General features: G+C 46.7%; 1 protein-coding gene across 11 annotated transcripts in view; it reads left to right on the top strand.

Annotated features, from left to right (window-relative positions):
- WDR31 (WD repeat domain 31) overlaps nt 1-17,091 on the top strand; it is a 29,394-nt gene that overhangs the window by 1,515 nt on the left and 10,788 nt on the right. For 2 of the 11 annotated variants that reach the window (XR_012373512.1, XM_025887990.2), the window contains exons 2-5: nt 13,423-13,570; nt 14,018-14,150; nt 15,827-15,901; nt 16,708-16,852. Coding sequence is in view for 10 of the 11 variants with exons in the window: in XM_025887990.2 (XP_025743775.2) it covers nt 13,423-13,570; nt 14,018-14,150; nt 15,827-15,901; nt 16,708-16,852 (501 nt within the window). In the remaining variant the exon portion in view is untranslated. Of the gene's footprint in view, nt 1-6,638; nt 6,752-10,746; nt 10,808-13,422; nt 13,571-14,017; nt 14,151-15,826; nt 15,902-16,707; nt 16,853-17,091 lie in introns of those variants that run through there. The other 9 variants (XM_073876514.1, XM_073876515.1, XM_025887993.2 and 6 more) reach the window with 9 other exon arrangements.

Raw genomic sequence — 17,091 nt, forward strand, 5'->3', positions numbered from 1 at the left:
GGATCAGATCATTTAGTCCCTCTGGGCCTCAGTTTCCTCATGTCTAAAATGGAGGTGAGAATACTGTCTACCTCTGAGGGCTGCTTCAAGAATTAAATGAGATCTTGTCTGAAAGTTCTAGGCTTGGGTGTATCATATACAGTAGGGGCTAAAAAATGTTTTATTAGATGTGTGAGGCTCTGTAAATACACTTGTAGCAGTGTTTCAGAATGTAAACTGTGGAAGGTAAGGTTCTTTGGCGAGGGGAGCGCAGCGTTCCTGGCATCAAAAGTTGTTTCTAGTGGGAGGGTGAAGGCTTCATAATGGCATTTACCCTTTTCTGGGGGTGGGGCTGGAAATGGGCCACCATAACTAGAGATTGTGGTTAGAATTTTTTTGTTCTAAGGGCTGGGGGTGGGGAGGGCTCTTAAACCTTCTGATAAGAAAGAAAACAGAAGTGATTTTGTGTGAAGGAAAAGAGACTGTGGAGGGCAGGGGGAGGAAGTAAGGGTTAAGGTCCTTGGGGGAAAGTGGGGCCCCTTCACTGGGTGCGGCCCTGGAGCAGCGGAGCAGTCAGTGGCCTTTGGACGGCTGCAGTCAGGGAAGCGGTAGCAAAATCACCAGAAGTACTTCTGGGCAGAGGACTAGGAATTGCTAGGGGCTTAGGTGGCAACGGATTTGCTTTTATAAAGTGGGGATCATCGGGCGCCTGGGTGGCTCAGTGGGTGGGTTAAGCATCTGCCTTCGGCTCAGTTCCTGATCCCAGAGTCCTAGGATCCAGTCCTGCATTGAGATCCCTGCTCAGTGGGGAGTCTGCTCCTCCCTCTGCCCACCCACCCCCCGTTCCTGCTTGCGTGGGCTCTCTCTCTCTCTCAAAAATAAATAAAATCTTTAAAAAAATAAATAAAGTGGGGATCATCTGTTCTGCCACTCGTGCTGAGCTGGACTGGAACTGAAGAATCAGCCCCTTCCCTTCAATGTGCATGTGCCTGACCCAAGTCCCCACCAGAGGCCTCTGGATACTCGGAAACTCCCAAGTGATGGCTCTCAGGCCTTATCAGGTCTCAGAATCACCCAGGACAGTTGGGGGAGAGGGGTTGTTAAGCATTCACACTTTCTGATAAGATTCTCATTCACTAAATCTGGGGTGTAGCCAGGAATCTGCATTTGTAGCAGTTGCCCTGAGGCTGGACTACAAACGAGCTCTCTGACCACTCCTACAAACACTGCTCTAAGGCAATGGTGACCCTTTAGCAGTTCAAGGAGCGGAGACCAGCATTAAACAAAAAACAAAAAGAAAGAAAAAAAAAAGGAAAGAAAAAATAGAAAACATTGCTCCTAGTACAGGGTTTTTTTGGTTTATTTCCATTACAAAAACATGTACTTGTGAGCATTGGGGATTGTATTTCCTATTGAGAGTCAGGGTCAAGAAGTTTGAAAGCCGCTGCTCTAAAGTGACCAGGGGAGCCTTGGTGGGAGTGGGGAGGGCTGTACTTGAACTTCAGGGCTTGCTTAGGCAGAACACCTGGAGCTGGGGACAGAGAAGAATGGACACTTTTTTTTTTTTTTAGATTTTATCTATTTATTTGGCAGGGAGAGAGACACAGCCAGAGAAGGAACACGAACAGGGGGAGTGGGAGAGGGAGAAGCAGGCTTCCCGCTGAGCAGAGAGCCCGACACGGGGCTCGATCCCAGCACCCTGGGATCATGACCTGAGCCGAAGGGAGACGCTTAACGACTGAACCACCCAGGCACCCAAAGAATGGACACTTTTGTTACATTTTAGTCGTTCAATAGATTTATTGACCATCTACCTATGTGCCGGGCCATATTTAAGACACTGAGAATACAACCGTAAAAAAGAGTGAAGTCTACTGTCTTGAGCAAGCAAAATAAACAGACATGTCATATAATGTTGGTAAGTGAGAAGAGCTGTATGAAAACTACTCAAGCATGTAGATAGAGGGCTTGAGGGAGGTGCTGATCTAGAAAGCGTGATGGAGGAGGTCTCTGGGAGGAGGAGCACTACGACCGGATAGAGACAGCCCGCAGCCCGTGAGAAATCTGGGGAAGGAGTTACCAAGCAGAGGAACCAGCAAGGGCAAAATTTCTTTTTATGCCATGAGCTCTGCTCACCCCCTCACCAAGGAACCATACACAATTTGCATTCTGAAAAAGGCGCTACAAATATATTTACAGATCCTCACACACATGGAAGAGGATCCGTTAGCCCCTACGGTATGACGTAGGTGGGGACACGTCGAGGCAGCTTTTAGGCAGCAGGCTTGAGCAATGGAAACCCGAGTAAGGCAGAAGGGCCCACAGTGACCACCAGCTGAACGCAAACAGGCTCCTTAAGTGACCCACCTCAGAAGACCCATAGGCCCTAGCTGACCAAAGGGCTACTCACAACTGGGCCCAGGTACCAAAGCAGGAAAATTCCATACGGTCCCATACCCCCTCACGCCCCGTGTAACTGTAGCCCCCCCACCACTGCCTCCTGGCAGACAGTCTCTCCTTTGCTGTCCCGCCCGCTACCCTCTTGCAGTGTACTCAAAAAACTTCTATCTCCTTTGTTCTGCCCCGGGTGAACGCTTTCACCACTAGCCTCCCCCCAATCGGTCCCCCCACAGAACATATTTATTTTTATAAAATTGGGACTATCTGTACATTCTTCCCTGTAACCTGACTTTCTCACTTGTCTGTTTATGCTATTTGGTTTGGGTTGTCTTTTTTTTAAACTTTTTTGTAATGAATATTTGGGAAAGTCTATCGGAAAGGCCTGGAGCTCCCTGGCCTTTGCTCTCTGTCAGGCCTGCCCTTCCACCACAGACTCTGCCCTTCTGCCTATCTGGCAGGAGGCCCTGGCCTATCGCTGACCCCACCTCACCCTGTCCTCATGCCTCCTTCCTCCTCGGACCCTGAGGCCACCAAAAATTCTCCGGTGCCCGGGCTGGAAGTGATCTGACCAGGGCTTGTACGGTTTCTTGTAAGGAGTAGCAAGACTATCCACCCTGAGGCTTCTTTTCTGTGTGACTTTTTATAGCAGAAACAGCCTCAACTGTCACCTTTAAGAGGGGCTTGGCAGCCTGCCAGCGCAGAGAAACTTAGACCGCAGGGTTCCCACGTGATTAAGTCCAGGCCCCCCAGGAGAGAGTCCTCTCTGCTTGGGCCTGACCGGTCTGGACCGAATGAGATTAGTCTCCAGGAGGCTCTTAGGACCAGCCCATTTCACAGGAGGGACAATATCAAACTGGGCAGGTTCAGGAGAGAATAACCAGCTCAGGCAATAAAGAGCCAAGAATTAAGATTATACAAGGCAGGGTTGGAAGTATTGGCAATGTTAGGGCTGAACGAATGAAAATGAGGGTTATGTTGCTTACCTCCACAGCATTCTACCTTGTGTCTTAATTGGCTGTCTATGATTGTCATCCTTTTTGCTGTTTATTCAAAAATATTCAATGTGGGGCACTTGGCTGGCTCAGTCTGTACAGCATACGACTCTTGATGTTGGGGTTATGATTTGGAGCCCCATATTGGGTGTAGCGATTACTTTAAAAAATAAAATATTTATTTATTTATTTTTTAAAGATTTATTTATTTATTTGAGAGAGGGAGAATGAGAGAGAGTACATGAGAGGAGGGAGGGTCAGAGGGAGAAGCAGGCTCCCTGCTCAGCAAGGAGCCTGATGTGGGACTCGATCCCGGGGCTCCGGGATCATGACCTGAGCCGAAGGCAGTCGCTTAACCAACTGAGCCACCCAGGCGCCCCAAAAATAAAATATTTAAAAAAAATAATCAACGAGCATCTACTGTGTGCTAGACCTGTGCTGTCCAATATCATAGTCACTAGCTACAGGTGGCTACTAAAGTTACATTCAAATTAGATACAATTTAGGGGCGCCTGGGTGGCTCAGTTGGTTGAGAGTCTGCCTTCAGCTCAGGTCGTGATCTCAGGGACCCAGGATGGAGCCCCGCATGGGGCTCCCTGCTCAGCGGGGACTCTGCTTCTCCCTCTGCCTCTCCCTCTGCTCCTCCCCCCTGCTTGGTGCTGGCTCTCTATCTCGCTCTCACTCTCAAGTAAATAAATAAGTCTTTTAAAAAATTTACAATTTAAAATTCAGTCCTTCAATTGCACTAGCCACACTTCAGGTGCTCAAAAGCCACACGTGACTTGGGACCAGCATATCTATAGAGAGTGCAGACAGAGAACATTTCCATCGTAGCAGAAATTTCTATTGGAGTGCTGTGCTAGACCTTGTATTAGACACCAGCAATAAATACAGGTATAAAAGAGACTCTGTGACTGCCCTTATGGAGTTCAGAATCAAGTGAGAGAAACCGGTAAATGGAAAATCACACTGTGTTAGGGAAAGTGTGGGGGGGGCCTTGGAAGCGCAAAGGAAGGGTAGCTAACTCAATCTGGAGGAAGAGGGGAATGGTTAGGGAAGACTTGAGGGTAGAGAGGGAGATGGCCTCTAAGCTGAGGATAAATAGTTAGCCAGCCAGACAGGTGAGGGGATGTAGGGGAGAAGCCCTGGGCAGAGGAAACACCGTGTACAAGGATTCAAAGGCAACAGCAAGGTGAGCCAAGAAGCTGCAAGTAGTTTAGACCATTGGAACCTGGAGTGTGGATGCCAGAGGTGGAAGCTGAGGCTAAAGAGACATAGACCAAGCCTTACTGACCGAGGGAAGGAGTTTGGACTTTATCTTGAATATGAATTATCTATTGTCTATAACAAACCACCCCAAAGCTGAGTGGATTAAAACGACAACTGTTTATTTGCTCACAATTCTGTGGGTTGGCAAATTGGGCAGGGTTCGGGTGGGCTATTCTTCTGATGGTTACTCGTGGTTTGCAGTCATCTGATTGATGGCTCATTTAGGACTGGATGGTCTAAGATACTCTCACTCACATGTCTGCCATGTGGGGTTAGCTACTGGATGGGCCATGTGTCTTTAACAGACTAGATGGGGCTTCTTCCCCTGGCAGCAGTGTTTCAAGAAGATGAGAGAAGAGACTACAAAGCTCTCTGAGGCTTAAACTCAGAAGTAGCCAATGTCACTTCCAACACATTCTGTTGGTCAAAATAAGTTACAAGACCAGCCCTGATGAGAGAAGCTACAAAGAATTTGTGGCCGTTTATAATCTATCACCCTCTGGCATGATCTTGGCCTGAACCAAGGTGGTGAGTAGAGAGAAGTGGACAGATTTTTTTTTTTTTAAGGATATTTCAGGGGCAGAATTAAGAAGTCTTGGGGTTTGTTCTGGAACAAGGAAGAGAGAGTGACTCCATGATCCTTGGCGTGGGTGATTGGTGAGTGGTAGTGCCCAACACTCAGAGGGAAAAGAGTAAGAACAGGTTTGGGGGGAAGATGATGTTTTCAGTATGAGTCACAGTCAGGTGGAGATGGACAGAAAGCAGGTGGATATACAGGTGTAAGGAGAAGTCTGGCTAGAGATACCAGTTTGGGAGTCTCATGTGCCTCAAGCCTAAAGCATCTTCCAGAAGAGCTGCATCCTCAGAGCTGGAAAATCTTGAGGGCAGGGATCAGGCAAGTCAACTCTTTAGCTGCGCTGAGCCTGGCCCAGTGTCTCAGGGCAAAACAATCAGTCTCTCCTGGTTGAAGGTTGCCAGGTTGTGGTGGGCAAAAGGGATTAAGCTTGTAGGGAGAGCCCTCGGCTCTGAACTAAGATCAGTGTTGTGTGGGGGTAGATCCCAGCTCCTGTCAGGAACAACAAGACACTGACTCAGAAAGTAATGAGTGCATCATCACCGAGAGAGATCAATAGGGGCTAAAGGAACCTCCATCAGGAATGCTGTGGAGGGTATTGCCTCTTTACATTGGAAGATAGAACCAATGGCCAGCCCTAATAGTCTGTGAAGGTAATTTTCTCTTACCACCCCTACTCCTGTTCCCATAGGCACTCAACTTTCAGAAACTCCGCAAGTCTTCACTGAAAGCAGCTTTGCTGGGAGATCAGCACTACAGCAGGTCCCTTCTAGGTGCAAGAGAAATGTTGGCTTGGATCCCATTCATTCATTCATTCATTCATTCATTCATTCATTCATTCATTCAAACATTCAACATTCAACAAACCCTTACTCGAGACCAAACCCTGTGCACTAGAAATACAGAAACGAATAGACTCTAGCCTGGAAGCAATGTACCTGCAGCTGCTGTTAGTTTCTGGAACTGTCTTCCCATTGGATCTCAAGAAGGTATTGAGGGGTCTCTTTGCTGTGGTGCTGGGCTGTAACGGTTTGATGAAAGAAAAAAAGAATAGGACTGTGGGGGGGAACCTGGGGAAGTGTCCAAAAGAGGGATCACGGGGTGGAATCACAGAAAACTCCAAAGAAATATAACACCATCTCCATCTGGGTGAATAATTATTATTTAAAAGACATTTATTCAGTACTTCCTCGGTGACTATTACGGTGGTACCGTTCTTCTTGCATTATATAGATTCTCTGGTGGCGGGGCCTTTGGGCACAACCGTCCCCTTCTCTGAAACCTCACCACCGCATTGTTCCAGGCAGAAAACAGGGCGCGGCGCCCTGGGCCCGGCCTCCGGGAGACTTCCGGCGAGCGGAACTGGGGTTCGGGGGCGGGGAGAGCGCTCGGAGGCTTTTCGCGGGGACTCCTGCCCTAGCGACGCGCGCCTCGTTGCTAGGGGCGGAGGCGCGGGAGGTTGTGGAGCGTGGTGGCTGCGGACGCCCTCCATTCTGCGCCCTCGCCGGCCTCAGCTCCCGGCCGGGCCAGCCTGCGGGTGGGTATGGAGCACGAGGCGGGGGCGGGAAGGAGTGCGGCGGGGGTGGGGGGCGGGCAGGGAGGTGGGAGCTCTAGCGCTTCGCAGGCTGCAGCCGCCCACCTGGTCAAAGCGGAGAGTTCGAGCGCCGGCCTTGGGTTGGGTGGTGCTACACCCCCCTGTCGTGGGTGCACTACGCAGCCCATCCTGCTCCCTCTCCCCACCCCCACCCCCACCCAAAATAAGCTTTGGTAGTGCACATGGATAGAGCAGGGGACGTCTGTGATCTAAGAGACTGGAAGGAAAAACTGTACACAGGTTGTCCCCCAAATTTGGGGCAACCTTGGAAGTTCTGACCTAGTGCTGACTCCCTGGGAGACTCTGGGCCTCAGTTTCCCCTATCTGTACCATTAGAATGTCGAATCAGACCATCTTCCAGTGCTTCCACTGGGGCTTTGTTTGTATTTGAGCTTTCAGTTTGATGCCTTGTGCGCAGAAGATTTGGGGAGAGGGAGGGAGATATGAAATCAGGATTTACGTGAACATTGACTGGACCAGGAGTCCAGGGAAATAAGGTCTGGTGCCCTAGCTCTGCCTCGTGTGACTTTTAGCAAGTCACAACCCTCTGAGTCCCACTTTCTTCGTGGAAAATAACAATTGGATAAATGCTGGAACATATCGAGGAATACTGCACTGGAGAGTTAAAAGAAAATTCTCTGAGTTATGTTTAGAGTGACCACTGGGTATCTTAAGGTCTATGGGAAGCAAATTGGGGCAGAGCCATAATTGAGTTTATGGCTTTTCCAAGTCCTCTCCAGCCTTTCCTGCCCTGAAATCTGGGACAGAGCCCAGGTAACTGTTCCCTGAATGATTTGTTGTTGGGCAGTTTTGAAGGACCCTTATGTTGTTGGGTCCTTAAAAAGCTCCTTGCAGGGCGCCTGGCTGGCTCAGTCAGTAGAGCATGTGACTCCTGAGCTCAGGGTAGCTTGAGTTAAAGCCCTACGTTGGGCCTGGAGCCTACTTTATTTTTATTTTTTAAAGATTTATTTATTTGTTGGGGAGAGAACATGAATGGGGAGGGGAGGGGTTTGAGGAGCGAGAAGGACAAGCTGACTCCACGCTGGGCATGGAGCCAGACCCGGGAGGCCCCACTTGGGTCCGATCTCAGGACCCTGAGATCATGACTTGAGCCAAAACCAAGAGTCCGATGCTTAACTGACTCAGTCACCCAGGTGCCCCTGAAGCCTACGTTAAAAAAGAAAAAAAAAAGCTTCTTGCCAAACAGACTCTTCACCTTAGGATGCCATCCGTTCACTCATTCCACAGATATTTGCCTTGCATCCATTCTCCCAGACTACACTTAAAGCTCAGATAAAAAAATGAACAAGACACTGTCCCTCCTCTCAAGCATATTACATGTTCACAATATAAACAGAAGATAGCTGAATAGAATTTCACTGCTTAGATTAGTCTACTCATAATAAATCACAACTGCATGGGCATTATCCAAGGATGTGTACTTGTTGAGATTTTAAATTGCCTTGGTATATGATATATAACTTAATGAATTCTTAGCCTTAGTGTGATCAATCACTCTGGCCAGGAGACATAATTGGCTTCAATTTCATATCCTTCGGACTCATATACCCATTTGTGTATATTCTTTGTGTATATTTGTTTTTTTTTTAAAAGATTTTATTTATTTGAGACAGAGAGAATGAGAGAGAGAGAGGACATGAGAGGGGGGAGGGTCAGAGGGAGAAGCAGACTCCCCGCTGAGCAGGGAGCCCGATGCGGGACTCGATCCCAGGATCCTGGGATCATGACCCGAGCCAGAGGCAGCCACTTAACTGACTGAACCACCCAGGCACCCCTGAAGTATTATTTTAAACAGGAGAAATTGCCTTTTTTGCAGAAACAGTAGCAGTCAACTCTGAAAATTTTTGGACAGAAGTACTAAGAGTAAAATAAAAATGTTTAATGATGTATTTAAGTATTTAAATATAACCTACTTTGGGGGCACCTGGCTGGCTCAGTCGGTGGAGCATGTGACTCTTGATCTTGGAGTTGTAGGTTTGAGTCCCACATTGGGTGTGGAGATTACTTAAAATAAAATCTTTTTTTTTTAAGATTTTATTTATTTACTTGAGAGAGACAGAGTGACAGAGAGCATGAGTGGGGAGGAGAGGGAGAAGCAGACTTCCCGCTGAGCAGGGAGCCCGATGTGGGGCTCAATCCCAGGACCCCAGGATTATGACCTGAGCCGAAGGCAGACGGTCAACTGAATGAGCCACCCAGGCGCCCCTAAAATAAAATCTTAAAAAAAAAATAATAATAGGGCGCCTGGGTGGCTCAGTGGGTTAAGCGTTTGCCTTCGGCTGGGGTCATGATCCCAGGGTCCTGGGATTGAGCCCTGCTTCATCATCGGGGTTCCCTGTTCAGCGGGGAGTCTGCTTCTCCCTCTCCTTCTACCCCTTCTCCCAGCTCATGCATGCTCTCTCTCTAGCTCTGCTCTCTCTCTCAAATTAAAAAAAAATAAAGTAGGGGATGTGTGTGTCGGGGGGGTATTTTTTTTTTTTAAGATTTTTTTTTAATAGGGATGTCTGGGTGGCTCAGTCAGTTAAGCATCTGCCTTCGGCTCAGGTCACGATCCCAGGGTCCTGGGATCGAGTCCCACATTGGGCTCCCTGCTGAGCAGGGAGCCTGCTTCTCCCTCTGCCTGCCACTCTCCCTGCTGGTGCTCTCTCTCTCTGGCAAATAAATAAAATCTTAAAAAAATATATTTTCTTTTTAATAATCTCTACACCCAGTGTGGGGCTTGACCTCACACCCCCAATATCAAGAGTCGCATGCTGTAATGACTGAGCCAGCCAGGTGCCCCCTTACTTTGTATATTTAAAAATAGATAGATCTGGGCACCTCGCTGGCTCAGTTGGTAGAGTACGTGACTCTTGATCTCCAGCGTAAGTTCAAGCCCCATGTTGGGTGCAGAACTTACTTAAATAAATGAAAATAAAAATAGATGTATAATTAACATTATGGTATATTTTCCATAATTGTTGGAAATGTGCCACTTACGTGATCTTGGAATTTTGTAAGATATTTCTTTATGAGGGAAAACTACACTTAACAATCTTTTTCATTAAACAAGATCTGGGGTGCCTGGGTGGCTCAGATGGTTGAGCGTCTGCCTTCGCCTCAGGTCATGATCCCAGGGTCCTGGGATCGAGTCCCACATCGGGCTCCCTGCCGGGTGGGGAGCCTCCTTCTCCCTCTGCCTCTGCCTCTCTCTCTGACTCTCATGAATAAATAGATAAAACATTACAAAAATAAATAAACAAGGTCTTTATTTACCTTGTAAATCTCCTTTCAGTGCAAACATAATCTTAGGGAAGAGATTAATTTAAGCGTCTTTTCAGTAATTACAGAGATTAGGAAGTTGCTGCCTGAACTATTTTCCAAAGGATAAACATTACAAAGCATTGAATATGGCAGCTCACCAAAAAAATCCAGTTGGTTTGGGGGTAATTCTAAAAGTTATCTTTTGCTTAGAATGTCCTGTGAGTGCTCTTCAGATGGGAAATATGGCTCTCTGAAGATATCAGCTAAGAATCCAATCAGTGTTAAGCAAAGCCAATCCATTTATAGCATCTGCTGTTTTTGGTGACCTATATCTATGGATGGCATCTGTCCTTAGTTTGATGACAATGTTGAAAAATGGGCTATGTTTGCAGATAGGAAGCCTTGCAACCTCTATCTGTCTATAAGCAATACAACACCCCAAGATTTTTGAAAATTATTCTGGAATTTTTTCTGGCAGCATATGGTATGCTTATTATAGAGAATCCTAGAATGTCTGAATTCGAAGAGACCTTAGATTCACACTACTTAACAAGAAATGTTTTTGCCATACTGTGCAAGCCACTTGAGGTACAAAGATGAATATGATAGACTTCTTCCTCTCATGGAACACACAGTCTACTAAAAATGATTTAATCTGGTGTCCTCACTTACAGATGGGGAAGCTGAGGCGCAGAGCAGGGAACGGAGGAACCCAAAGACACACAGTGGAATGAGGTAGAGCTGGGGCTGGAGCCCAGGGTTCTTGGTGCCACACACAACGTCCCTGTCACCGTGCTCTGCTTCTGTACACTTACCTACCTTGTCCGGAGGCCACTCCTGACAGCTTTTCAAAATGTAGGCTGAAATTCTTCTGGAACACTGTTTTTTAATGGTATCATTGAGAATATTTGGTGAATTTTAGCTTCTGTTCTTCCTGTAGACAATTCTTCCTAGAGCTGGGCTAGTCATGCCTATAAGAAACTCATTTCCTAGGGGCACCTGGGTGGCTCAGTCTCTCTTAAGCATCCACCTCTTGATTTCAGTCATGATATCAGGGTCATGAGATCGAGCCCTGTGTCTGGCTCTGTGTTGGATTCAGAACCTGCTTAGGATTCTCTCTCTTGGGGAGTCTGGGTTGCTCAGTCGGTTAAGCGTCTGCCTTCGGCTCAGGTCACGATCTCAGGGTCCTGGGATCGAGCCCCGCATCCAGCTCCCCACTCGGCGGGGAGTCTGCTTCTCCCTCTCCTTCTGCCCCACCGTCCCCCCACCCCTGCCCGTGCTCTCTTTCGCATTCTCTCTCTCTCTCAAATAAATAAATTAAAAAAAAAGGATTCTCGGGGCGCCTGGGTGGCTCAGTCCTTAAGCGTCTGCCTTCGGCTCAGGTCATGATCCCAGGGTCCTGGGATCGAGTCCCATCGGGCTCCCTGCTCAGCAGGAGGCCTGCTTCTCCCTCTCCCACTCCCCCTGCTTGTGTTCCTGCTCTCGCTGTCTCTGTTAAATAAATAAATAAAATCTTTAAAAATAAATAAATAAGGATTTTCTCTCTCTCTCTCTCCCTTCCTCCCCAAAACAATAATTTTACTTTTTAAAGATTTTATTTATTTATCTGAGAGAGAGCACACACACACAAGAGAGGTTGAGTTGGGGAGGTGGGGAGGAGGGGCAGAGGGAGAGGCAGACGCCCTGAAAAGGTCTCAGGAATCCCCATCAGTCCTCAGATCACACTAAGAATACTGGTCTAGGTCATTACCTGTATTGTCTCATTTAGTGTCATCAGCTCTCACATTTTTTTTTTTTTTAAGTAGGCTCCATGCCCAACATGGGGCTTGAACGCGTGACTCTGAGATCAAGAGTTGCATACTCTACTGCCTGAGCTAGCCAAGTGCCCTTGTATCTCATTCTTACTACAGAATAACCTCATGACCTGGCACACTGATTTAGAGAAGTGTCACATGAAATTATTTAAAAACAAATCAGCAAGCTAGGAAGGTTATGACCTTTTAGAATAACTAAGCCTCTTTTCAAGAAGCTTCACTGGTAAAAACTATTTCTTAGTTTCAAATATACATTCTTAGTATTTATTGTGGTAGAATATGTATAACATAAAATTTATTCTTATTTAGTACGTAGACAATGTTATGGAACCATCACCACTGTCTAGTTCCAGAACATTTTCGTTATCCAAAAAGGAAACTCTGTACCGATTATAAAGTAGCCACTCCCTGTTCCCCCATCATTCCAACCCTTGGCAACCACTAATCTGCTTTCTTTCTAGATTCTGACTAGAGATATTTCATATAAATGGTATCATACAATATGTGGCCTTTTGTGTCTAGCTTCTTTTGCTTAGTATGATCTTTTCAAGGTTCATCTATGTTATAGTATGTTTCAGTACATTATTCCTTTTTATGGCTGAATAATATTCATTGTACAGATATACCACATTTTGTTTGTTCCTTCGTCCATTGATGGACATTTGGGTTGTTTTCCCCTCTTGGCCATTGTAAACAGGAATGCCATAAACATTCATGTATAAATTTTGTTTGAAAACCTGCTTTCAATTCTTTTGGCTATCTTCCCAGGAGCAGAATTATTGAATCATATGGTAATTCTATGTTTAACTTGTTGAGAAACCTCTTTGTATTTTTTTTTAAAGATTTTATTTATTTATTTGACAGAGAGAGACAGTGAGAGAGGGAACACAAGCAGGGGGAGTAGGAGAGGGAGAAGCAGGCCACCTGTGGAGCAGGGAGCCCAATGTGGGGCTCGATCCCAGGACCCTGGGATCATGACCTGAGCCGAAGGCAGATGCTTAATGACTGAGCCACCCAGGCGCCCCAACCTCTTTGTATTTTTTAAAAAGATTTTATTTATTTATTTGACAGAGAGAGTGAGTGCACAAGCAGGGGGAGTGGCAGGCAGAGGGAGAGGGAGAAGCAGTCCCACTGCCGAGCAGAGAGCCCGACACGGGGCTCGATCCCAGACCCTGGGATCATGACCTGAGCCGAAGGCAGATGCTTAACCTATTGAGCCACCCAGGCGCCCCAAGAAACCTCTTTGTATTTTTAAAATTAATTTTGCTTCTGTTTTTGCTTGGGGCGCCTGGGTGGCTCAGTTGGTTGAGCATCTGCCTTTGGCTCAGGTCATGATCCCAGAGTCCTGGGATTGAGTCCCGCACTGGGCTCCCTGCTCAGCGGGGAGTCTGCTTGTTCCTCTCCCTCTGCCACTCCCCCTGCTTGTGCGCTCTCACTTTCTGTCAAATAAATAAATAAAATAGGCTTTGTCTTTACATCACCAGACTACCATCATGATGCCTAACAACATTAACAGTATGCATTCTTTCCACCAAGCAGGGAGGACAACGTCCAGCAGCCACAAGGGATGCTGCTGGCCCAGCTGCCATCTGAAACGAGCTCCTTCTCACAAGGCTTTGGGGCGGTTCTGTGCAGGGATGGGGAAACTGCAAAGCAAGCTCAAACATAGCACTTATAAATACAGGTACGGCAGTCCTACATCGGGATCCCAAGTTTTATCATGTCGCACTAAAATTCTCTCCTAAAGAAAGATTAGGCCCAGAGCGATTGCTGATGACCTTCACTGAACAGTTAGTTTGGTCTGTTCTCTTTTGGATGAGAAGCAGCTGATTAGCTAGTGTCTGCAGCCACTCAGAGATGGGCCTGGCATCTTTGGGAATAAGCTCTAGGTGAGCAAAGACTCCTGGCTTCTTGGCTTCAGGATTCCTCTTTATCGGATTCTAGTCCTTCAGTTGTTCTGAGTGTGCTCAGCATTAATAATCCCATTTCTGGCAATGACCGTGGGTCTCCTTCCGTACTCCTTTCCCAGATTTTTCCTCAGCCTGGCCTCTCCCGTAGCCCACCTCATCTTCCCCTTGCCCCACTGCACACTCCATACCAGTGGGCCTCTCATTTGCCATCCTGTCGTTAGCAGGCCCGATGGGATTATAGAAGAGAGAACTCAAACTAGAGCTTGTCTGGAGTATAGCCCAGCTCACATGGATAGTGTCTCTGTCGTTGCTGCTCTGAACTCAGACCTGTGTGTCTCTGGAGGAAAAGATAAGGTGGGTTTGTGGCGCTTCCCAGGGAACCAGCTTATTGTGGAGAAGGGAAGAGATTTGGGAAGGAAGCGCTGGTTCTGTGTTTCTGGCAACAACGCTGAGTAGTGTAAAACCATAGGCTTTAGTCTAAGGAAGACTGGCTTTAAGTCCCTGCTCTGCCTCTTCCGGTTCCTCTGGGCAAGTCATTTACTGTTCGTGAGCTTCAGTCTCCACATCCCTGGAATGAGGGTGATAATGCTAGCCTCATAGCACACAGGACAGTTGTGAGGATTAGGTGGTAAGATCTTCAGTGATGTGCCAGACCGCCCACATGCTTTTTATAAATGGCAAGTATTATTCTGACCAAGCCATTTTCTTTTTTTTTTTTTTAAAGATTTTATTTATTTATTTGACAGAGAGAGACACAGCGAGAGAGGGAACACAAGCAGGGGGAGAGGCAGAGGGAGAGGGAGAAGCAGGCTCTCCGCCGAGCAGGGAGCCTGATGTGGGGCTTGATCCCAGGACCCTGGGATCATGACCTGAGCTGAAGGCAGACGCTTAATGACTGAGCCACCCAGGCACCCCAACCAAGCCATTTTCATACCCACACACAGACACAGGAGCTATTTGTCATCAAAAGGAGACTTCCTTGGGGTTTCCTGGGTGGCTCAGTCGGTTAAGCAGCCAACTGCTGATTTCGGCTCAGTTCATGATCTCAGGGTCATAAGATGGAGCCCTGCCATCAGGCTTCATGCTCAGTGGGGAGCTGGAGCCTGCTTGAGAGTCTCTCCCCCCTCCTTTTGCCCCCACCCCTGATTGTGTGCTCGCTCTCTTTTTCTCCCTAATAAATAAATAAATATTTTTTTAAAAAGGAGACTTCCAGTCTCTTTTGTGCTGCTCTTTTGTCAAAATCTCTACACTGGTGAGCATTATGATTCCTCCCTTCTGTGTTTCTGTCCTTTACCCCACTGTCACTGAATCTGGTTGCTTCTCCCCCCATATTTGCATCTGTCACAGGACTCACAGCTAAGACATTGATAGCAAAAAAGTTGATTCTTTTAATTCCTCTCATTTTCATACTGTATTTTACAGATTCTTTTTTTTTTTTAAGATTTAATTTATTTGAGAGAGAGAGAAAGTGGGGCGGGGGAGGGAAGAGGAGAGGCAGAGGGAGAAGCAGACTCCCTGCTGAGCGTGGAGCCCATCATGGGGCTCCATCCCATGAGCCAAGAGATCATGACCTGAGCCGAAACCAAGAGTTGGATGCTCAACTGACTGTGCCACCCAGGCACCCAGTAAATTTTTTTTTTAAGATAGCAAATTTTTTTAAATACACTAAAATAAAAGTACAATACAATTAGGGGAAAAAACTCTAACCCCGTGTGGAATTCTACTTCAGCATCTATGACCAGAACCTCTGGCTGAGTCTGTTCCCCTTGGGGGGTGTCCTCCCGAACCCGTCAGTAAGGCCCAGAGCAGAGGCCCATTGCCTTGCAGAGAGACAGCGCCCCGGTCAGGAGGAAAGAAAAGGAAGTCAATGTAGGGGGACAGGGATGAGGGTTATAACAATAAAGCCCTAATGCAAGACCCTTGACAGAGAGGGAGAAATTAGGTATATAATGAAGTAAAGGCTTGTTTCAGTTAAATAGAAATTCACATAAAATATTACAGAGATTCTAATGACTCTAATGACTCTGCAGACAGTGGTGGCCTATAACTGGAAAAGTGGAAATGTGGTGAAAAGGTTCAGAGGACATGAACGAGAGATCACTAAGGTAATTATCAAATCATTATCGTGGAGGGAATTTGGAACTCAATAAAGGAGTGTCTAATAGCTCTAGTTCGTAAGAGGGATGGGATATTCAGTCTTAAGAAAATGCAAGAGCTTCATTTGATGCCATGAAGCCCTACTCGAGGAAAAGCAGAGCAAATCATTCCCTTAGCTATGGTTACAAGCATATTAGACATGATTTTTATTTTGTCACTAAGCCCTTAATAGCTCAGGTGGTAAATAGAGAATTCTCCCTGCCTATCCTAACTCAGCAGGGACAGGTACGGTTGTCTGTGTGTTTTCTGTAGCTAGAAAAATAAATAATAAATAATACATAACATTTATTCATTTATAATTTATAAACAATTATATATAGTAATTTATCATATAATATATAATAATATATAATGACAATTTTAAATAAATTAATGATAAAATCTCTATACTCAGGAACCTTCTAGTCTAGTTGGGGAAATTTTTAAAAAGCCAAGAACAGTTAAATAAAAATTAATTTGTTAAAAAAGTATTATAGGGCAGCATAAGCTTCCAGCAAAGATGATAGAGAATGCCAGTCTCTACAACTCCCTTCCCTGAAATCCCCCTCAATGAACTGAAAATTGGAATTGAGATGCAGACTCCAGCATCTGCTCAGCTCGCAGTGCAGAGTAGGGTACTGACACCCAGACGCAGTGTATTCCCACCCCAACAGGGACAGGGGAGAGCCTCAGGCTCTGACACCTGCAGCCCCAGGCCTGTTGCCCATTTCCAAGGCCAATCAAACAAGCACTGGGACTTTTTTCTCTCGAGCAGATAGTCTGTATTCCCAGATCCAGCCGGTTCTTCAGCGCCTCTCGTGACAGGACGGTCACAATGTGGGACTTGCGTGGCCCTTCCCAGCCAAGGCAGCAGTTCTCTGGCCATGCCATGGTGGTCACTGGATTGGCTGTGAGTCCAGGTAAAGTCAAACAGACCTCTCCCCAACACTGTTGTACTTTCTTTCTCTCTCTCTTTTTTTAGAGTTATTTATTTATTAGAGGGAGAGAGCACAAGCAGGGGGAGAGGCAGAGGGAGAAGCAGACTCCTATGGAGCAGGGAGCCCGATGCAGGGCTCGATCCCTGGACCCTGGGATCATGACCTGAGCCGAAGGCAGACGCTTAACCAACTGAGCCACCCAGGCACCCCTTTTTTTTTTT

This window comes from Callorhinus ursinus, unplaced genomic scaffold, assembly GCF_003265705.2.
Source record: "Callorhinus ursinus isolate GAN/ISIS: 27379988/994484 unplaced genomic scaffold, GSC_fseal_2.0 scaffold24, whole genome shotgun sequence".
NCBI lineage: Eukaryota > Metazoa > Chordata > Mammalia > Carnivora > Otariidae > Callorhinus > Callorhinus ursinus.